General features: G+C 34.6%; 1 protein-coding gene across 1 annotated transcript; it reads left to right on the top strand.

Moving 5' to 3' along the window:
- The first annotated feature begins 309 nt into the window (after positions 1–309).
- On the top strand, positions 310–23826 carry LOC142633242 (glutamate receptor 2.1-like). Its single transcript, XM_075807462.1, has 5 exons — positions 310–574; positions 19913–21249; positions 21499–21811; positions 22690–23096; positions 23194–23826. The coding sequence occupies exons 1-5, from the start codon at positions 310–312 to the stop codon at positions 23824–23826; spliced, it is 2955 nt and encodes a 984-aa protein (XP_075663577.1).
- The last annotated feature ends 640 nt before the right edge of the window (positions 23827–24466 follow it).

Below are 24466 nucleotides of genomic sequence, written 5' to 3'. Positions count from 1 at the left end.
AGTTGATAATTTATTTGTGTTACCACGCTATTGCATATAATTAAACTTAATTAATTAATTTACAAGTGGTTAATTTATTTTACTGAAAATTGCTATTTTAGTTACATATGGGCACAATATGTAAAGTGCCATGTATTCAACAAATAATATTCTCTTAGTCGATTCTTACTTTTCAAGGATATTATAATAGTAATATATTATAATAGGCTTGTCCCTGTCACTTTTCAAAATCTTACGTTTGACTTTCTGACCTAGTCGTATAAATAAGAGTAAGATCACGACTCTTACAAGGTAATTGAAAACATAATCATGAAGATCCCTACCGGAATTGCTTTTTCATTTCTGTTCTTCATTATTCTTTCTAAAAGTAATTTCTTGGCCAAAGCACCAAACACGACAATCGCAGTTAACGTGGGTGTGATTCTTGACTTCGATACATGGACTGGGAAGATGGGTTTGAGTTGCATCAACAGGGCCCTTGCAGACTTCTATGCCTCCCATAATCACTACAAAACTAGGCTACATCTTCACTCCAGAGACTCCAAATGCGATGTTGTTGAAGCAGCTGCTGCAGGTAAATCTTCCTCCTAATATTCAACCCTATTTGTAGACAGTAGGTAAGAGCATTCTTTTTTTTTTTTGATTAGAAATCTGGAAATAACTTCATTAGACCGAAACATGATACAAATTTGTTACATCTTTGATTACTTGGTCAGCAATAATGGGAGGAGTATCTTCTACCCATATTTTACAATCCTTAATAGATTTGGCCATCCTAGCCATCACATGAGCTGCTACATTTCCTTTTCTGCTAACATGGGATGCAGTCCACGCCTTAAAGCAGCTAAGGCTTTGCAAACACATCAATTTACAATCCACCCAACATTAAAACTTTTAATTTTTTCACCGCTTCATTAAAATATTATTTATTTATTCTTTTTTATCCTCACCACCCAAGCCACCACAAATCCATACAACCAACGGCCTCCACCACCGGCACAACCCACAGCACCAACCATGGCACAATCAACCACTGGCCTCTACCCATAGCACCACCCATAGCATAACCCTTGTTTTTCCCTCTCATCCTCTCTCTGCCTCAACCCACAGCACACCAACCACCAAACCCACCCATTTCTTCTCAACCCAACAAAACCCACATCCACACACCCACTGCTAGCCGCCAACAGCCAACACCACTAAAAAAAAAAAAAAAAAAAAACCCACTAACCACAAAACCCACTCAACCACCGCCATAGCAACAACAACCACAGCCACTGTCACCATCACCCACAACCTCAACCCCAACCACCAAAATCACAACCAAATCTCAAACCCAAACCTACAACCGCATCACTAACAACAATCGGAAAACAAAACAAAAGCCAATTAGAGATCAAACCACCATCGACAATCAGAGAGAGAGAGAGAGATGTGGGTTGATTTGGGCTTCTAGATTTGGCAATCTCACAATATGTGGGTTGGGTTGATGGAAGTGGTGACTTGATGGAGTGTGTGGTGAAGAAACAGTGGTTGAGAGAGAGAGAGAGAGAGAGAGAGATGTGGGTCGGGTTTTGAGAGAAATTTGAGAGAGAGCAGAGAGTTAGATCTGAGGGGAGAGAGAGAGAGAGAAGGGGAATAAAAAATAATTAGCAACTTGCTAAAGTAGGTGTTAGTAATAACATTTTACTGTAGTAAGTTGATAAAAAATTAAAAATTTAACACCATTGTACGGACTTTTAAAGTGATTTTGTTGCTAAAAATAACTTTGAGCATTTATTCCACCTTGAAGAGATCTTGTGTTAGATAGCCTTTTTTTTCTTTTTTTCAATCACTCTCTGCAGAATTTTCTTCTCACTGGATCGGAACACTTCGTAATTGCAGCAATGGATTAATGGGGATTAAGTGATTAATAGTACTGAAATTTAAAATAATAATTCCTTTTGCTATTATATTTTTTTGGGCAAGTAACTTCTGTTATTCTATCTAGTACAGGGACGAAATTGCCTTATGGCCTGTTTGGGAGTTTAGAGAGGGAGGAGAGTAGAGGGGAGTAGAGGGAAGGGGAGTAGTGGGGAGGAGAGTAGAGGAGAATGATTACCCTCCACCTTGTTTGGATGTTTTTATAATTAGTAAGGGGGAAGGGAGTAATTAGCCCTTCCCCTTGTTTTTAACATTGTAATTTTATAAATATAATAAGGGTAAATTAGGTAATTTACTTTATCAATAATTTTATGTGCTTTACTCTCCCTCCAAATCTCTCCAATTTGGGGGAATTAAAAATGAGGGGGTTGGAGGTAGTTGAAACCCCTTCAAACCCCTCCAAACCCTCTCCCTCCTTCCTTAAAAAACTCTCAAACAAGGTAAATGAATTACTCTCCTTCCCTCTACTCTACTCCCCCTCCTTTTTTAAACATCCAAACAGGCCATTAGAGCTGAGGGGGGTGGCCCCCTCAGCCTTTGAAATGGTATATATATTTACACAAAAATTTACTTTAAGCTCTAAAATTTATATACTTGGCTCCCCTCCTCCAAAAAATTGACAAGATGACCCATAAATCTCAAAAATAGATAACAAGAATTTTTTTTTTTTTAAAGCACATATCCGAATAATAAGAAAAATCTTTAGACAAATTATAAATCTGGTCTAAGAAAAAACAATAACAATAAATCAATTACAAATCCTAGCCAAACAAATCACAAAAACCCAATAACTTTTTACCTAATTTCTCCCTCTCATTTGAGAGCTCTATGCCTCTCTCAAATGACTCCACCTCATAGACACATGGACAACTCTTATATTGTTGATTGCTCCATACACACACTAGTTAGTCACCAACAACTTGGATTAGTTGGTGTCTTTAACTCAACCAATGGAAAAAATTTATCTATTGTTTGAATGGTAGAATTTATTTTTTAATGTTTTATTAACTTTGGGACACACTTGACATGCATGCCTAAATGGTAATACATGTATGAAACAACAACAATCTATTATTTTGTTCCTTACATAAACTGCCACCAAAGCATGTGTGAGATTAGTCTATTTAGTAATAAATTTTGTGACTTAACTAAATTAATGTAATGATGGGAAAAACTTTATTATTTACTTAGTTAAAGACTCAAAGTTATTGTTCACTATCATATGATTGTTTAATAGATATTTTTTCAAAATTTTTTTTACTATTTTTTCAAACTTGAAATTTTTGAAAGGAAAAATTTTCAACCTTACCAAGACACCAATAATTGTATTACCCTTTTTTACGCTAAATATTAATGCATGATATTATTAACCATTATTTTAGTTGTTTCATTAATATAATGCTTGACATAGATTTGAACTTTTAACTATAGTTTTTTATATTTTTTTTTAAGAATCTTTTAACTATATATATAGCATTACGAAGTTATTAGTACTAGAATTATGTGAAAAGAGTACATAATTTTTTTTTTTAAATTTATAATGTCGATAGAATATAGAATTGGACTAATCTTGGTCAGATCTTAAAAATATTAGGATGTGCCAATTGACTTACAAAACTCTTGATTATAAATTGTCATTTGTGATTTTTTTTTTCAAAATAAAAAATACAAATAATTAAAAAAGTAATGCTAATAATGCATTGTTGTCAACCTCTAGTATTTATATTTCAATTTTTTAAAATTTTTGAACAAAGAACTTCGATCTTCTTAAGTTTGAATCCTAGTTCTGTCCTTGATAAACTGTTTTTAATATTTGGTAGAAAAATGATGCTTTTATCACACATGAGCCTCCTACTCAGTCATAACTCCGTGGCATTTGATTGTGAATAGCAAATTGCGACGAAATATTTTGTGGCTAGCTAGCCTCCCAAGTTTCCTAGCAAAATACTTTTTCTTTGTTATTGACTTACTGCTACGTTGGGTTAAGACTTATATGCCTTATTGCTCATGGTACGAAACAATTCCGTTGATTTGCTTTTCTATGCTCGCTATTTACTTTTTGACTAGCTTTCCTCTGATTGCTATTTTCTTCTTTCTTCATCAAAGTAACATCCCCATCATTTTCATTAATAAAGAAATGAAATTACAAAATTTGAATATTGAACTATGTGATTTTGATATTTGAACTATGTGATTTTGATTTTCATGAATGGTACGCTACAATGTTTGAATATTTTACTCGCGACTTGACCTGAGTCACGAATGACACATGAAATCCAGCTTGTCAAAGACTCTTCAAATTTTAGCATGTACTTCTCGCATGGTCTGTTTCACGGGTTGGCATTCACGAGCTAGTCATGAAATTCTCATTTTTACAAAATTTTCACCAAATTCTTACACACAATCCTTACATGAAATCCCACAAAAATACAAAGAAATGATTGAACATAATTACAATCAAATTTGACATGGAATTAAAGCCAACAAAAAGCATAGTTGTAAATCACAATTTACAAAACTCTTGATTATAATTGTCATTTGTGATTTTTTTTCAAAATAAAAAATACAAATAATTAAAAAAATTAATGATAATAATGTATTGTTGTCAACCTCTAGTATTGATAGTTCAATTTTTTAAAATATTTGAACAAAGAACTTCGACCCCTCTTAAGTTTGAATCCTAGTTCTGTCCCTGATCTAGTATATAACATTTTTGTAGATGAAGGTTTCAATTTCACTATCATCAATTCATCAGAGGAGTTTATTATCGATTCTCAAATTGTAACTTAGGAGAGGGTTTTGGAAAGAGTACAATAGATAGAAGAGAGCAAACACAAGGTTTACGTGGTTCAATCTAATGGCATACATCCACACATACACTTGCATTATATATTTATTTTATTAGCATGAAATTCTTCATTGATTATTAAACATTAGGGACTAGTATAGCTGCCATAATCCTTATTAAATTTGTCAAGGGCTTTGTTAAGTACCTTGTAAATCAATTAAGTGACACCTTTATAATAGAGATATCCAGGGTTTAAATTTCCCAACCCCAAATATTAATGCATAAAGAAAAAAAATTATCAAGAGTTTTATTACTCAATTGATTGATACCTCCTCCAACAAAATAGGTAAGGTTCTCTCCTTGTTATAAAAATGTTTGGAGGAATTTTCTCTAATGCACTTGAGACCATTCATAAGTCCATTTACGTGTCTTAATTAAACAAGTCACTTGACTCATTAAAAACAATTATGTGGCATGAGTTTCAATTAACTTAACCGGTAAAGTATTTTGTTGTTGAATAAATAATTTGGGGTTCAAATCTCTATCTAGACCAAAAACCAATTGATGTATAAACATGAGTTAGTTACAGTGCACTGGAGCTAACTCATACCTCTTAGCCTAATGTTAAAGAACAATTATCATAGAACAAATATCATAAGTTAATATATATATATATATATATATATATATATATATATATATATATATATATATAAAGAAGTTGTATTACGGAAAGAAGTGTGTATGGATAGTCTTTTTAATAATTACATATTAGGTTAGCGTTTCCTCCAAAGTATGAACCCAAAAATTAAAAACCCAAGCTAGTTGATTCTCAAAAAAAAAAAAAAAAAAAAAACCCAAGCTAGTCAACATGGAAATATGCAAATCACAAATTCCCAAACGTTTAAAACTTGATGGGATGAATGAAAACCCTACCCAACAACTTCAAACTTTTATTGGACCACACGTTCCAAACAAATTTGTTTGTAGTACTCCCGGTTAGGTTCTTGTGAGACATGTGACCCCGGTGAGTGCCAACTTTCTTTGTTGGCACCTAATTCTCTTGTCAACAATGAATTATATGCTTTAAGAACACATTTACGATAATTTGACAAATGTTTCTAATAAGCTTTGTATATCATTTCTTATTAAAAATAAAATGCTTTGTATATCATTCCATTCAATCATTGCCAGATTGCCATAATTTAAGGCCAGAAGCCATAAATTAAATGAATCATTTTATATTTAAATATTGATTAAATTATTTTATTTAATACAAACACATTACGAAAGGATTAAGATCTTCTAGAGTTCTTAAAGTACTCACTGTGAGTCCAAATCTTCTGTCCCACTTTTCCTGCTCCACTCTATACTCCACTAATAAAAACTTGTCACGTGTTCACCTAATTAATTAAATACTACTATTAATTAATAACGGTAGGATTAATAAGTCAATAATAATAGTATTTAATTAATTAGGTGAATACGTGGCAAATTTTTATTAGTGGAGTATAGAGTGGAGCAGGAAAAGTGGGACAGAAGATTTGAACTCACTCTACCATGTAGAGTTCTTTTAATCTTAACATTTTATTTATAATAATAGGTCTAAATTTTGCCATATCATTAATCCACTAACAAATCTACAAAAATAATGATTTTAAAAAATAACTGCTCATAAATGATAGGTATTACCTTAAATGTGAATAGTGGCTATGACATTGCAGCATTAAATACAAAAGAAATTTGCTTATTTAGAAAATTGATTATTATGCACATAGACCAAGAAGCATATATATATAATTGATATATGAATGGCAGAGACACCTGCGTTTTCATTCCTTTAGTCTTCTATTAATTTTATTAAAATTAAGCATATAAATGTTTTTCTTTTCTTTTCAAGTACATGATTGGCACTTAGGATCATAAAATATGATTTTTCTATGTCCCATTTCAGTCGAACCTATACTTTGAAATTAACAACCAAAATGATTTGTGGATCAAATTGAAAAATGAAGAGGGAAGGAGAAGATGACTTCACGTTTTCTTAGAGACCTGATTTAGGTAAAAGAGGTAAGGCAATAATTATCATTTATGAGTAGTTATTTTTTAAACCATTATTTTAGGGGATTTGTTAGTGGATTAATGATATGGAAAAATCTGGACCTTTTATTATAAATGAATGGTTAAGATTAATAGAACTCTATATGGTAGAGTACCCTAAAAACTCTAAAGGATCTCAATCCTTACGAAAGACATATGAGAATTTCGTAATTGGAAAGAGCTTAGGTTGTTTTTCTATCATCAAAGGAGTACTACTTAATTAGAGAGTTGAAAGTATGCTATTTTTTTTTTTTTTTTTTGAAGGCAAAACCAATATCATTTAATTACCAATAGCAATTGAGTCCAAATACAAAGCTTCTAAAGCCAGTGGAGGAGACTCCTCCAACCAAACAATATCCTCACTAATATGCTTAGCAAAACGAGCTAAAGAATGTGCTACCCCATTGGCGCTACGTCGAATGCCCCGAAATTCCACATGTCGCATCCTTCCAGCCAAGCAACGAATATCATCATAAATATTTCCCAAGCGAGACCAATCTGTCTGAGCTGAGACAATAGACTTCATCACAGTTAAATTATCTCCCTCCACAATTAAATCAGCAAACCCAGCATCTATCGCAAATTCCATAGCTTGTCTACACGCCAAAAACTCTGCCTCTTCACTATCCATCACTGCACTGCCCCTTGATGACAACGCTGCCATAACCTCACCCCTTTCATTCCGAATAATCACACCAACACCTGAAGCTGAAGCATCCATAAAAACCGCTACATCAAAATTTAGTTTATATATCATACCTTCAGGTGGCAGCCATGACTGTGAGTGACCAATAGTAACAGGGACTGCTAATTGTGACTGTGCCTCCTTATACTCCTCTAAAAAGCTGCTAGCCCGCACATTCAACCTACCCGGTTCCTGCAACCTACCTCCATGCACAACCCGATTACGTTGATGCCAAATTAGCCACCCTTGCACCAAGAAAAACTCAAGCACGTCCTCAGAAACCTTTTGCATAAGATTCTCAAATAAATGTATTATATCAGCCTGATCGGTCAGCCCTTTCTGCAAGATTCGGTGTGCACATCCAGCCCACACATCCTGAGCAGCTCCACACTCCCATAGCGCATGTATTGTAGTTTCAGGAAATCGGTTGCAAATGGGGCACATATCATTCTCTAAAATCCGCCGCTGCCGTAATCTATCATAAGTAGGAAGAATATTGTGAAGCATTCGCCACGCAAAGACTTTAATCTTATTTGGGATGTGAAGCTGCCAAATTCTTGCCCAAACTTTGCTACTAGACATCATATTGGACCCTTCTCCCTTCCGGCTTGCCTCTTTCATCAAAATCCTTGCCGTATGATAACCAGACTTCATTGAGTATCTTCCATTTTTATTGTGAAGCCAAACCATCACATACGGTACACACCGTCGACTCTAGAGGAATCCGAAAAATAGCACGAGCATCATACCTGTTAAAAACCGCATCTATGAAGCCACGATTCCATTGAAAGTTTGCCCAATCTATCAACTCGACACATGCCAACTTTCATCTATTTCATTGGGTGGAACCAGAATTTTATTAGTTGGGTGGTTTGGAATCCACTTGTCCGACAAAACTGAATAGAAGAGCCCGTGCCCACACGCCAATAACATCCTTTTCTCAAAATCAATTTGTGCAATTAAGCTCTTCCAAACATAGGAGTTGTGTGGATGATCAACCGCCTCCAAAAAGGTGCAACGAGGGAAATATTTAGCCTTAAAGCATCGATAGAGAAGAGAGTTGTGATCGATCACATTCTCCACCCTTGCTTTGCCAACATCGCTAGATTAAAACTTCGAATGTCTCTAAAACCCATACCTCCCTCCTTTTTTGGCTGAACAAGTGAATCCCAACTCTTCCAATGAATTTTCTTATCATCCCCACATTGGCCCCACCAAAACCTCGCACACATCATATTTAATTCATGACAAAGTTTTTCTGGAAGTTGAAAAACTCCCATCGTATATGTAGGAATTGATTGAGCCACAGCTTTGATGAGGACTTCCTTCCCAGCTTTAGATAACAACTTCCCTTTCCACCCCTGAATCTTCTTCCAAACCCTCTCTTTGAGAAAAGAGAAAGCTTGATATTTTGATCTGCCAATCAATGTGGGTAATCCCAGATAGGATTCAAATTTGTCCACCTCCTTCACCTCCAATGCAGCGGTTATCCAACCTCTTTGCACCTCTGTTGTATTGCTACTAAAAAACACGGAGGACTTTTCTAAATTGATGCATTGGCCAGAAGCCACGCCATACAACTCCAAGACTTTAGAGATCACATGCACTTCCTCCTGTGTAGTTTGACAAAATAGAAGAGAGTCATCAGCAAAAAGCAAGTGGGAAATGGTGGGGGCATTTCGACTAATGGACACGCCATGAAGCCGACCATTCTCCTCCTCCCTAGCCAACAAAGATGTAAAGGCCTCAGCACAGATCAGAAATAAATAGGGGGATAAGGGATCACCCTGGCGAATCCCTCTAGTGGGCCTGAAATTACCATATGCCTTGCCATTAATACGGACAGAGAAAGAGGAAGTAGTGACACAACTCATAATCCGGTCAACCCATCCTTGAGGAAAGCCCAATTTTATCATCATTCCTTTCAAAAAAGACCACTCAACCTTGTCATACGCTTTGCTAATATCCAGCTTTAATGCAAGAGAACCTTTTTTTACCCTTTTTCCTGCCATGCATGGCATGCAAAGTTTCATAAGCCACAAGCACATTATCAGTTATCAATCGTCCCGGAATAAAAGCACTTTGAGTAGGTGAAATTAATTGGGGCAAGATCAGCTTCAATCTGTTAGCCAGTACCTTAGAAATAATTTTATAAATAACGTTGCACAGGCTAATAGGTCTAAAATCTGACATTTTTTCTGGAGACTTCACCTTAGGAATGAGCACAATATGGGTGTAATTTATTTCAGGCAACATATTCTTAGTATTCAAAAATTCCAAAACAACATTAGTCACATCATTACCAACAATATGCCAAAATTTTGGATAAAAAAGGGCATTCATACCATCCGGTCCAGGCGCTTTAGTTGGTCCCATTTGAAACAACGCCAACTTTACCTCATCAGCACTAAACTCACTGGATAAAATATGAAGCATATCTGAAGACATTTTGTGGTTGACAGCATTAAGACATTCATCCATTCGGTCACATCCACCTGACGAAAATATATTTTCAAAATAGTGGACTGCCACCTCCGCTACATTCTCAATCTTATCAACCCACACCCCTTCAGAATTTTTAATGCCCTCTATAAAATTCCTACGACGCCGTTGCGAAGCCTTTGAGTGAAAAAATTTAGTGTTTTTATCCCCAGACTTTAGCCAAGACAACCGAGAGCATTGTGCCCAAAAAATTTCTTGCTTAAGAAGAAGATCATCAAGCTGTTTACTGGCTGCTACAAAGTCAGACCTAGTTTCCTCATTTTGATCACTTTCATTTAACCTCTCAAGCACCTTCTTTAATCTTTTAATTTCGGCCACCTGAGGATTTGTCCTAGATGAACCCCACGCATGTAAATCATCCCCACATTGCTTTATTTTTGCATTAACACTGGCCATTGACAAACCTCCACACCCCATTCGGTCCCATGCATCTTCAACCACCTTCTCACAATCCTCATCTAACAACCACACTTCTTCAAATTTAAAACCCCGTGCAATCCTCCCATGAAACCTGTTATCCCTCCCGATTTGTAAAAATATTGGCAAGTGGTCTGAAGCATGTGAGAATTTATGAGACACAGTGCTTGCCGAAAACATATCAGTCCACTCCTTATTCGCAACCACTCGATCAAGTCTTTCTCTAGTATTTGCTGCACCTGTACGCTTGTTATTCCAAGTAAATTTATATCCATGAAGTCCCAAATCCATCAACTGACAAGCCTCCAAAGCAGCCCCGAACTCCTCCATTTGTTTTACTGGTGGCGGGTGAATACTCAACTTCTCCGACGAGTGTAAAAATGCATTAAAATCACCAACACAGCACCATGGACCATTCACCAACGAAGAGATATGCCTTAAAAGAGCCCAGGATTTGTGCTTTTGATTTGTTTCCGGCCAACCATAAAATCCTGTTAAAAACCATTGAAAACCATCATCCTCTACCACTTTCGCCAAGACATGATTGTCTGTATAGTTAATCACCTCCAACCGAACCTCCTCTTTCCAAATCAATGCTAACCCTCCACCAGAATCAAGCTTCTTAATAATCAATTTATTTGGATAAGCTAAGTCTCGACAAAGATGCATAAAACCTTCTCTATCAATTCTTGTTTCCATAAGGAAACATACAGTGGGAGCTTGATCCTTCACTAAATCGTGGAGGCTTCGAACTGTCCAAGGGTTCCCAAGCCCTTGGCAGTTCCAACTTAGCAGTTTCATTGTGTTCGGCCAGGGGGTTCAACCACCCCCGCCGCTTCAATTGATGTAAAAACCTCCCCAGTTTTAAACCTCTTCTCTGCATGCTCATCACTACTGCCCAGACTTACTTGCTGCTGTTCTTGGTTTGTTCTTTTGCCCAACACTGATTTTGCACCCTCCTTTATTAACTCCAAAGGCCCATAATTCATACAGGCAAACCTGGTCCAGGTACGTTGCTTGTCAAGTCCCTGAGGCCTGATATTTCCACACTCATTTTTAAGCCCATCTAGAACCCTTGGCCCATCCACACTAGGACTACCTATTGCATCACCCAACGTGCTTTCATCCATGTCATCCTTCTCCGTATCCCTCTCTCCATGATCCACGGAACCATGCACCGAAATTTTTGGACCAATCCCGATATTCATGCTATCGCCATCAACACGTTTGTCAACGCCAACCCTAGCCTCTGTTTCGTCCCTACAGCCGTCATCCCTCACCCCTACCATCACCTTCTCCCATTGTGACTTAGCACTCCTCTCATCAGACCTCTGATCATCCACCTCTCGAGCTTGACCTCTACGACTTGGTGAACGGACACGAATTCCCGATGCCTTCATCCACTCCCCATATTGGCATGCTACCTCCCCCTTATTCTTAGTTAATGCAAAGTACTGAGCACAATGTTTAAGATCATGTCCAAGCAACCCACAATGATGGCAAAAGAGGGATAGCCTTTCATACTTAAACGTTACCCATGTCCTTTGTCCACTCGATCCAGCCAAAAAAGCCCCTCTCCGAATAGGCTTGGATATAGGGAGTGCAACCTTTACTCTCATAAAAAAGTTTGGCGCATCCTTTTTCTGCCTCTTCTCCACTTCCTCCACAACCCCTAGACGGCTACCAATCTCTTCTGCAACTTTCGGAGAAACCATATCAAACGGGGCCCCCCAAATTTGCACCTAAAAGGAGGTTGATTCAAACCTGACATTGCTTGCAGTCATCCCAGATTGCCACTTGATTAACAATAAAACCTGATTATCAAACGTCCATGGCCCATCTCTCAGAACCCTCTCCATATCAAATTCATTGTGAAACTTGAATTGAAAGAGGTTTGCTCCGACTTCCACCACTTGGACTTTATTCTCTAAACCCCACGCTCTCTTCAGTGTACTCTGAGCAGCCCTCTTATTAAAAGTTTTACAAGTGAGAAACTTCCCAATCAAACTCTGAGAACAACTCTCAATCTCCTCCTGCCTTCCTTCATCTGAAATAGCAATAACTTCTTCCTCCTCCGTAGTCAATTTCATATTCTCCATACTATGTATCACATCATCTGCCATAATGCAGTAAAGGCAAAGACCTAAACAAAGTAAAGAATCAAACCCTTAGCAGAAACTAAGGGAAGAAGAGACTCGTATACACGAGAGAGAGAACTCCTACCCTGAAAGTATGCTATTTATAACTGTTCATTTGTCTCTTTCTATTTTTTTTTTCTAGAAATAATTTGATAGTTACAATAATAAGAAAATTTTAAATTTTAAATGTCTTCATTAAAAATATTTTAAAAAAATACTAATTAAGTTATAAGGTTATTAACTATAATTCTTCGTTTTCAATTCTTCGGGAAGCAAGGGTTTTAAGAAGAATAGCACTTTTTCATTGATTATAAAAAATAAAATAAAAAATTATGAGGAACCCAGTACCTCTTTTAAGAGAACATGAAATTATTGTGTACTCCCGGAGTATCATAAATGCGTACTCTCTCCTCTCACATGAATAGTAGGTCGTACTAATTAAATTCATAGTGAAACTCATCATTTATGTGAGAAGAGAAAGTACGTATTTATGGTACTCCAAGAATACCTAATAATTTTTCTAAGAGAACTGAATTATTAAAAAATATCCGTAATTGGAAGATTGTTCTTGAAGTTGACCTAATAATACTGTTAAACCTAACAGAGAATATTTGGCTTTGTTTATAACATAAAAAAGAGATGTTATATCTACAACATTTTTAGAATATTTTCACAACAAATCATAGGTGGTTAGTTATTATTGGTTCAAATTTAAACCTAACACTAAAATTACTTTTTTTGCCCTAATAATAACAACTAGTAACAACCTGCCACTTAGAATTTGTTATAAAAATATTGAAAAAATATTGTGAACATATTATTTTTCAACATAAAAATAAGGGGATTGAGGGAACTGCGCTATATACAGGCTGTGACAAACTGACCACTACGGAAAATAATAATAATAATAATGACAACAACAACAACATTAAGTATTATAACAGTATGATTGAGTTATAAAATAGACTTTGAAAAAAAATCATTTTTAGGGAGAGAAATTAAAACTAAGATGAGATAGGGACAACTGTATTGTGACACTTATCTCCTTCTCTTACTTAAAAAAGTAAAAATGGCTTACCAGTCAATTAATGCATTTCAGTTGCATGTTACTGAATTTAAAAAATATATATAAAACAAAGTAATTAAGGACCGCCACCAATACTATATTCCTAAATCTTCTGCCTTTTTTTTTTTTTTGGTTCTTTTTGCTGAATTATAACATTTCTTTTATGTTTCCCTTACAATTTGAATTCATATTAGATGTAGCATGAAGTGTTCACAACTAAGATCTTAGCCTTTAACAGCATAACGTTACCATGGTAGTATATCATATATATAATCTTTGATTTTATATATGATATACAAGGTAGTAAATTATAATCTTTTTTTTTTTCTGCTTGGTTAATTTTAGGTTAAATTACAAATTAGTCCTTTTGATTTTTAACTTGTTATATATATATATATATATAGTATTATTAATATTATTTTGACAATGCGACTTTTTTTAAAAATTTTAGTTATTCAAAGTTTCATCTTTTTCGTTTCTGTCTTTTAATCAACTTTAATATGTTTTCAGTAAATTCTTCAATCTAGTTCAATCCAATATTCCCTTTAATTTTAATATTTTTTGCTTTCAAAATTAAAAAAAGAAAAAGAAAAAAGAAGAAGACAAATAATAATATTTATTTTTTACTACAAAAATAGATAAATAATTTAGAAGGCAAAAAAAAAAAAAAAAAGAGAGTTAAAAAATCAAATAACACAGGTCCCAAATTAACATTTAAAGAAGCAATAAATAAACCAATATTCTCGGATTTAATAATAAACAAATATTCCAAAACATAGTAATCACTATCAATGGAGAAATAAATGTTTTGGTCGCTCTTTTCTTCACCCTTTCACTAGTTTCTCAGAAACCAACCAAAGTCCAAAGGTAGGGATGACAATTTTTTCCCGCCCCGTTAAACCCGCCCCTCCTCGCTTCGCTCCGCGCAGGTTTTTCCCACCCTGCAAAGGTGGTGGGGCGGGGATGGGGCAAGATTTTAGCCCCACACCACGGGGCGGGGCAGGGATGGGTTTAAAATTTTTAGACCCACCCCACCCCGCCCCGCCCCTCCTTGTCCCCGCCCCGCCCCGCTTTACTAAGGGTTATAATTGTAAATTTTTCATACCTTAAAACTCTAATATTTAAATAAACATATTAATATTAGCATATTTTATTTTACCAAATGTGGTCCTCTGTCTTTATTTTGTTTTGTGTTATACTATGACATTTGTTTTTTATTGTCTTGTTAAACTCTTGGATATATTATTCAATTTTTTCTAAAAATTAATTTGATTTGATGGGATAAATTTAGTTGTAATTTCAAGTATATTTTTATTAATAAAATAGATTTCATTAAAAAATTGTATTAGTTGTAGGGCAAATTAACAAAAAATAGAGTTTTACGGGGTGGGGTAGGGTTTCGCGGGGCCCCAAGGGGTGGGGATGGGGTGAGAAAGTTTTCCCTATCATGTGGGGCAGAGCGAGGATGGGGCAAAACAAAACCATGCGGGGTGGGGACGAAGACCCCATCCTTCGGCCCCACCCCGCCCCATTGCCATCCCTATCCAAAGGTATTTATTCCAGAAAAACCCACATCCGAAAATTACAATTCAACCTTAAAACTCATCAATAGTATCCTAAATAGAAAAATCAAAAGTCAGAAAAGCACAAAAAATATGAACATGGGCATACTGGTTTGAAGACCAAAAAGCCTAAAAAAAAAACAATAGAGGGAGGGGTGATTGGGATCGGTGGAATCTTATGACTAATTAATGGTACGGGACGCAAATGGTTGTGGGTGGCTTTGGACAGTGGCATGGCACTGTATGTTGCAATTGGCAAAAAGGAACATCATTTTTTTCCAAACTAATTAAGAGATAAATTCTTTAAACTCCTTCTATATCTTTTTATTGAATGTGAATTTTGAAAATTTAGCCATTTTTTTTTTCATGTAATTTATGTTTTTAACATACATGTCAAATTTTGTTCAAATTAGATATTATTTACTATTTAATCAATAATTTTTTAATGCATAATTTTATATCACAAAAACTTGAAATTTAAACATTTGGTTGATATTTATCATTTTGTAAGCATGATATAATAATTTCATGCAATCCAATGGTTAGATTTTTAAAATTCACATCCAGGAAAATTTGAAGAGTTTTTCTCTAAATTAGTTTAGAGAGAAACTTTTTCTAGTATTTAGAGGGAAACTTTTTCCAGCACAAGGTGGTGTTGCATGCTTGAATGCATTCAACCCAAGGTGAATAATAAGCACAAACCTAACCAAGTCCACCCTTTCACATGCTTGAATATATTAATGTACTTATATCTACAAGTAATTTTTTGAAAAAAAAAAAGCATTTGACCCCATCAATTTCTTTTGGCGTTTATATTCTTAATTGTTTGAGTATATCTATAGTCAATACTCCTTTTTTCTTCTTAAAAGGACTGTAGTCGATACTCAATTATTTGATCTCTTCTCTACAATTTAAATTATATATAATCACAATCTTGGTGTAACTTGTTGTAAGTAAATTGCTAAAGAGACAATTTCTAAATAATTTTTACAATATTGCTTATAAACCATTCAGTGCATGACATTTGATTTAAGAAACATATACATTTATATAATTCTCTTTTTTTAAAACATAAAATATAAGAAGAATTCTTTAAGTTATTAAAAGTATAAAGAATAATGATGTAAGTGAATTCAAATGATAATATCCAAATGTAATAGATGAAAATGGTAAGATATATAGAATCAATTCTAAGTCACATGATTATAATAATGAAATAGAAAATTGTCAAAGTTAGAGGGATATGGGTGCATTTTACTTCTTGTATCTAGTATAATCATCTAAATATTATATGAAAAATGTTATTCTAACAATAATACTATGCATTGAGAAATTTTTTAGAAAAACAATATATCATAATTAAATATGGTTACTTTTTTTTAAATAAACTTTATTTTTACAATAATTATCTTATAGACTTGTTATATTTTGGATTCAGTTCATATATATATAATTTACACCTATAAGATTATGGTGGTTAAACATGGCTCCCAAATAAAATTTTATGGCTCCACTACTGGGCCATTGTGGTTTGCTTTCGACTCAAATATGGTCATAATCTCTGATTTCTTCTTAACAACTGAGAACACTTTCTCAACCTTTTTTCAAAAAATTATTATTCAATGTAATATTTTAATTTCCTACTTTATTTTTAGATTTGAATTAGTCTTGATGTAAAAAAATTTTAAATGGAACTTAAATGACTAAATTATAAGCATATTAAAGTTACAGGGTATGCTTCATAATTTAACTTAAATTTTCATTTTCAATTTATCCAATTTGAACCTAACATGACTGCCTCCACCTTATCTTTATATGGATAGCGATCCCATCTAACCGGAAAGTCATTGATAGTGTAATACCTTTTGCCTATCACTATAATTATTATTTGTGAATGCCTTACATATAAGCATTATTAATTTTTTTTTAGAAAAACCTATAAGCATTATTGTTAGGTTTTAAGTACTTAGGAACTAATGTATTAGAACTCTAATATGTATTGTTGGCAAACCATGATCAAAACAGGTGTCTAGGTGTGTTTTAGACTTGCTCAAAGTATGTAATTTATGTAAAATTGGAATCGAGTTAACTGTAGAAGTTGATGTGCATTTCTGCCTGACTCGATCGATCGAGAATTAGACTTAACAAATCGAAAGTCGTGTAGATTGTTTTTTCTGCAGATTTTCCAACTCAGCCCTAAGTCCATATGATGTGTAGGGTTTTATGTTTTGCCCTAGGTATAAAAGGCAAACCCTAGTTACGTTTGTGTGGTTGCTTATATTGCTATTTGTGTGAATCTCTTATGAGATCTGAGAGGTGCTTACCTTCACATAAGCTTAGGATTATCAAGAAGGAGATAGTTTCAAGAACTTGATGATCATTCAATTGCTGCCATAAGAGTTTAAAGATACACAAGCAGGGGTGCTTGTACTTGTTGAAGAATCCAAGAAAGAATGAGTCTGTGGTCTCGGAGCTTGCACGTGGTCGTGTCAGTAAGTTCTATTGGTAGGTAGTAATAAGATGTTAGTGGTCTAAGTCGCTATTGTACATTTCGATTCTTTCATAGTGGATTCAGGTTTACCTTGAGAATAGTTAGGTTAAATCCTCCCCAGGTTTTTTACCGGTTTGGTTTTCCTGAGTCATCATATCTTTGTGCTTTTATATTTCACACTTTACATTGATATGATTATATGATTGTGTTAACCTAGATCTGGAATTTGGGCTAAGTAATAACTTAACTTGTTAACTAGGTTAATCCAATTGTGGTTTAAGGGGTCTAAACAAACTCTACAATTATAATAATAATAATGATTATTATTATTATTATTATTATTTTGAGAGAAACCTATAAGCATTATTTATGTGAGCACATTACATAGCTCTTTTTTTTTTTCTTTTTTTTTTTGGGAAATCTTACCCAAAACCATTGTAAGTATTAATGCAGTTTCAAAAAATACATAGCCTGATCTAAGTGTACAAAAATTTTAATTTTAATTTTAATTTCTTTCCTTTTCTTTTTATTTCCTCTATTGCTTTCTATTGGAAAGAGAATGATGGGGAGAGATTATGATTAATGTTTATCCCACCTCAATTTTGTTCCTCACACAGGAAGAGAAGAATCTCAGATTTATAAAAACCATGTTGAACGGGACTTAATTAAAAAAAAGAAAAAAAGAAACCGTGAACCAAATAGTTTTTTGGTCTATTAAAAATAACTCATTTTTAGGTTAGCATTTTTATTGTATTGAATTTGTAATCAAACCAATGAAAATCAATTCTTTCTTTCTTTCTTTCTTTTTTCAATTGAAGAAAATTGACTAGTTGAACCATCCATCTAGAAAATCATAACTTACACATTACCACCACCCGAACTCAAGATTTATATTAGTAAGACATATTATCTTTATATACTTATTTAATATTCTTTAATGGTCTGTTTGGATGTTTAAAAAAGGAGAGGGAGTAGAGTAGAGGGAAGGAGAGTAATTCAATTACCTTGTTTGAGAGTTTTTTAAGGAAGGAGGGGGAGGGGTTTGGAGGGGTTTGAAGGGGTTTCAACTACCTCCAACCCCCTCATTTTTAATTCCCCCAAATTGGAGAGATTTGGAGGGAGAGTAGAGCACATAAAATTATTGATAAAGTAAATTACCTAATTTACCCTTATTATATTTATAAAATTACAATGTTAAAAACAATGGGAAGGGCTAATTACTCCCTTCCCCCTTACTAATTATAAAAACATCCAAACAAGGTGGAGGGTAATCATTCTCCTCTACTCTCCTCCCCACTACTTTCCTCCCCTCTACTCCCCTCTACTCTCCTCCCTCTCTAAACTCCCAAACATGCCATAAATATATTTAACGAAGGTTAATCTTGTTAAAAAAGAAGAAGAGTAAGTTGACCATTGACAAAATGGTTAAATAAATTATAATCAAGAGTGTGTATTGTGCTTCCATGATGTCCTTTATTAAAGCCGAATCAAGAACTTAATAATTGAAAATGAAGGCTCAAGTGTTATACGACCCGCAGTTTATAGTTTGTACATGTCTTTGCTACAAGTCGTTTAGCTCAGAACTGATATATCAAAGAAACAATTTAGTGAGACACGTGTAATCAGTGTATTATTTCATTAGTTAGTGGGATGTGTAGTTAAATTAGTTAAGTAGTCGTTAGTTAGTTAAAGAATCAGTTTTTTTTTTTTACCCCCTGTTTTTATCACATTTGTACTGTGCTACCTCCTAGTATAACAAATTAATGAGAATCACAGATAGTTTTCTCTGAAGCTTTGATTCTTCAATTTCAACATCCTTTACAAGGTGATCCATAATCTGTTGACATTAGTGCTATACTCATAATTGGAGTTTCATTTAACTGTATATGTATCTTAGATCAACCCAGCTAGTACTTGTTTGATATTGGACTCAGCGTAAGACCACACAAAACACACCCATACAATTTATTTGAAACATTATGTGATATCACATGCTTCAACCCATTTGTTTGTTATTGTTGTGGTACTCCATGCCAGGTTCTTGTGAGACTTATCAAAGTGAGCGCCAACAATTGGCGTTCTGCATACAGAGTATTTGGTTTTAGAAAGTCACGTTAATTGTTTAATTGCTAAAGTTTTCCATTGCTGATTATCAAATTCTACCTTCGTTTTTAAAGCTTCTGATAATTTTGAGTTTGACTGGTGTATAATACAAATTTCTCTTTGTTTTTGAAACACAGCTCTAGACCTGATTAAAAACATGGAAGTACAAGCAATCATAGGTCCACAAAACTCTATGCAAGCCAAATTTATGATTGATCTCGGTGAGAAAGCTCAGGTGCCCATTGTATCATTCTCAGCAACAAGTCCTCCTCTTACTTCCCTTCAGAGCCCATACTTTTTTCGAGTAGCTCAAAATGATTCATCTCAAGTGAAAGCTATAAGTGCAATTGTTCAAGCCTTTGGATGGAGAGAGGCAGTGCCAATCTATGAAGACAATTCATTCGGGGAAGGTATAATACCCAACTTGGTTGATGCCTTGCAAAATGTTGATGCCCGTGTACCCTATCAGAGTATCATTTCTCCATCAGCCACAGATGACCAAATTGGTGAAGAACTTTACAAGTTGATGACAATGCAAACTAGAGTCTTCATAGTGCACATGTCAACCAATATCAGTTCTCGGCTTTTCAACAAAGCAAAAGAGATTGGGATGATGAGTGAAGGTTATATTTGGATAACAACTAATGGGATAACCAACTCTTTAAGTTCGTTAGAACGATCAGTCCTTGACTCAATGCAAGGGGTGTTGGGTGTAAAAACTTATGTTTCAGAAACAAACGAACTTGAAAATTTTAGAGTTCGATGGAAAAGCAAATTCCAACGAGACAATCCAACCATTTTGACTACTGAATTGAATGTGTTAGGACTATGGGCTTATGATGCTGCTTCAGCACTAGCCAGGGCAGTTGAGAAGGTTGGGACTACAAATTTTTACATTGAACAAACAACTGCTTCAAGAAACTTAACTGATCTTGAAGCCATTGGAGTCTCTCAAAATGGTCCAAAACTTTATGAAGCATTATTGGGTACTAGATTTACAGGCCTAGCTGGAGATTTCAGTCTTGTTAATGGACAATTACAATCATCAACTTTCAAAATAATCAATGTGAATGGTATTGGAGAAAGAGGGATTGCATTTTGGACGCCAGAAAATGGACTCATAAGGGAATTGAATTCGAGAAACACAAGCACATATTCTACCTCCAAGAAAATTCTAGGACCTATTATATGGCCAGGCGAGTCAAGTTCCGTCCCAAAAGGTTGGGAGGTTCCAACAAATGGAAAAAAGTTGAGAATAGGAGTTCCAGTGAAGAAGGGTTTTAGTGAATTTGTTAAGGTGACACATGATGCTAACACTAACAAAACACAAGTCACAGGGTACAGCATAGACGTCTTCAATGCTGTCATGGAAACATTACCATATGCTGTTAGCTATGAGTTCATTCCGTTTGCAAATTCAAATGGTGGAAGCATTGTTAGTTATAATGATATGGTCTACCAAGTATACCTTGGGGTCAGTAAAAACCTTCATCCTTCTATTTTTTAACAACTAGGATTACATTTGAAAGCTCAATCAACAGAAGATTAAATATAGGAATGTTTATACTATTCAACAAAAAATTAACTACAAATTCTCTATCAGAGTAAATATACTATGCTATAATACATGATAAAAGTATCTCCCATATAAATTTCATTCTTTCTTGTTTTTTTTTTATTTTAATTGCCCCTTTTAATCTAAGCAAATATTTTACTTGGACAGAAATTCGATGCTGCGGTAGGAGATACAACAATCACAGCAAACAGGTCTAACTTTGTCGACTTTACATTGCCATACACTGAATCCGGAGTGCCATTGGTAGTGCCAAACAGGGACAATGGGAGTAAAAATGCATGGATTTTCTTGAAGCCTTTAAGCTGGGAACTTTGGATAACAAGTGGGTGTTTCTTTGTCTTCATTGGCTTTATAGTTTGGGTTCTTGAACACCGAATAAATGAAGATTTCCGTGGGCCTCCCTCACATCAAATTGGAACAAGCTTATGGTACTCCTTCTCAACCCTGGTTTTTGCACAACGTAAGTCCCAACCCTTCACATTTGCTTCATTATACCTCTAGAAACTTATTTCACAAAAACAAACACCACCATACCCGATACACAGAAATAAGTGCTTAACTTAATCCTTCTAGTACACTCAAATTAGCATACAAGACTTGGTTATAGTCTTGACTTCTATCTTACACATACAATACTAGATTCAATATCACTTTTTATAGGGACTAGTCTCCTATGCTTTCTTATTTCTTTTCTTATCAATGTGATGTTAACAACTCTTAACAGGATTAATGCATCTTTTTATTAGCGCTCTAATTGATATGATTCCAAAACCAGTAAAGAAACTATTAAAATGATCAAATCATGGAATGAACTTAACAGTTTGTAACCAATATTACTACAAACATAATTTTCTTCCTCCTTTCTATTGTTCTTCTTAACAGAGTGGGATTCCAAAACCAACAAGAAAAACTCAAAATTATGGCATCATGGATTGGAAGTTCACTATTTCTGACCTATATTACTACAAATAGGATTTTCCACAAAACTAGGAGAAAAGTTCCTCTGACATACTTTGTGACGATTCAAATGAGTATTCGTGTGTACATTTAGTTACATAGATTATTTAGAATCATATGATGACTTGTGTAAATAATTTAATAAGTTAACTACAAAAGTACAAGAATATATGGTCATTTGAACCACCGCGATCTCCTTCATCAAGTCCATCAAAGAAAAACTTTGTCCATATTATTTCTAAGATTCATTATTATCCATTATTATGAGTCAAAAAGTGATAATATATTTGGATGAGTTGCATATCTCAAACATTGCATTAATTTGTTATTTATCATGCAATTAAGTTTTTTTTTATAGAAATCTTTCAACATAATTTACAGGGGAGAGAGTGGTAAGCAACTTCACAAGGTTTGTGGTGATCATATGGGTTTTTGTGGTGCTCATACTCACTCAAAGTTACACTGCAAGTTTGACATCACTCTTCACAGTTAAACAGCTACAACCAACTGTTACTGATATCAACCAACTTATTAAGAATGGGGAGCGTGTTGGCTACGCAGGAGGATCTTTTATTTTGGGAATCTTAAAAGAAATGAAGTTTGATGAAAATAAACTTATAATATATGATTCTCCAGAAGAATGTGATCAATTGTTGTTAAAAGGAAGTGAAAATGGTGGTATAGCCGGTGCTATTATTGAAAATCCTTACATGAAGCTTTTTCTAGGACAATATTGCTCCAAGTATACCATGGTTGAATCAATTTATAAAATTGATGGGTTTGGCTTTGTAAGCTCTCTCTCTCTCTCTCTCTCTCTCATGTGTATGTGCGCTTGCTTAAGTAAGTGTATAATTTCTCATATTGAATTTTGTTAATCATATGCAGGTCTTCCCAATAGGCTCCCCCTTAGTATCTGATATGTCAAGGGCAGTCTTAAATGTAAGAGAAGGGAAAAAAATGAAAGAGATTGAAAATGCATGGCTAGGGAATCAAAACAATTGTACAAACTCCAACAACCAAGTGTCTTCTGCGAGTCTTAGCCTTGCTAGCTTTTGGGGCCTATTTCTCATTGCCGGGGTTGCTTCCTTACTATCTCTCATCATCTCCACGTCTATGTTCCTTTACAAGGAAAGACAACAAATCTTGATCCACTTTCATTCAGAAGGCTCAATATTGAGAAGAATTCATCACACCTTAGGAATCTTTGACAAAAAAGACCTCAAATCCCATACTTTTAGAAACATAGCACTGCAAGACGGAACTGGCATTGATAGTGTTCAAGTTATCGGTGCAAGTGAAGCCTCGCCAAACAGTAAGTACACACCAAGTCCATCAAGCTATCCAACCCACACTGAACCCCCCTGTGATTGCTTGGGAGCTTTCCAAATGCCTCCTAGAGAGTATGGCGATCTTAGTCCAAATGGTCAAGCATCTCAATTAGCACCAGTTATCGAGCTAGTTAGCTACCCAAATCAAGAGGAAATAATAACCATAGAAATAGCTCATGAAAATTGTTAATATGCATTTTATGTCTTATTTGACAGTAACATAGTAACTCGTAGCATACACTCAATTATGGGTAGCATAGAGGTAGAAAACTGAAGGCATCCATATGTAAATTTGCTAGGCTGAAGCTTGTTTACAAGCCTTGTTCAGTTGATTGTGTAACTCAAATTCAATTTTTACTAATGAAACTTATGTATTTGACATTTGTGAATTTGTATTGGCAAATTTTTTTTTATTCAAATGGCAAGATATAGGTGTTAACTAACGTATCAGACCAAGCTAGAATTTGTTCAACCATGGTTTGTTAAATAATTGAGCTTTAAAATTTAACTCAGGATTTATTTTTTAACTAGTTGCGCACCCATGCAATGCGTGAGAACAAATAGTAATTTTGTATTATAATATAATGTATAATTTTTTCTCTAAAACTTTTTGAAGATAACTTGTTCTCCATAAAAATTAAACAATTCTATTCGATCCAATTAGGTCTACCTTGGTCTAATTCGGTCCACTCGGTCAATTTTGGTCCACCTTTGGTTCATTTTAGATTAATTGGGCATTAAATTGATTCTTTTTGTAGGTTTTCTTTTCAATTTTAGCTCAAAATTTCAATTTTTTTGGGTTGAAAGTATAAAATTTTATTATACTAGTC

Source organism: Castanea sativa, chromosome 5, assembly GCF_040712315.1.
Source record: "Castanea sativa cultivar Marrone di Chiusa Pesio chromosome 5, ASM4071231v1".
In the NCBI taxonomy this organism is placed as follows: Eukaryota; Viridiplantae; Streptophyta; class Magnoliopsida; order Fagales; family Fagaceae; genus Castanea; species Castanea sativa.
The sequence above is the reverse complement of the archived record's forward strand: the minus strand, read 5'-3'. Positions and strand labels throughout refer to the sequence as shown.

Bases quoted from the DNA above. Each gene is read 5' to 3' on its own strand.
- LOC142633242 (XM_075807462.1), top strand. From the start codon at position 310: ATGAAGATCCCTACCGGAATTGCTTTTTCATTTCTGTTCTTCATTATT. The intron at 575-19,912 runs GTAAATCTTCCT...TTTGAAACACAG, and splicing joins TGTTGAAGCAGCTGCTGCAG to CTCTAGACCTGATTAAAAAC. The intron at 21,250-21,498 runs GTCAGTAAAAAC...TTACTTGGACAG, and splicing joins TCTACCAAGTATACCTTGGG to AAATTCGATGCTGCGGTAGG.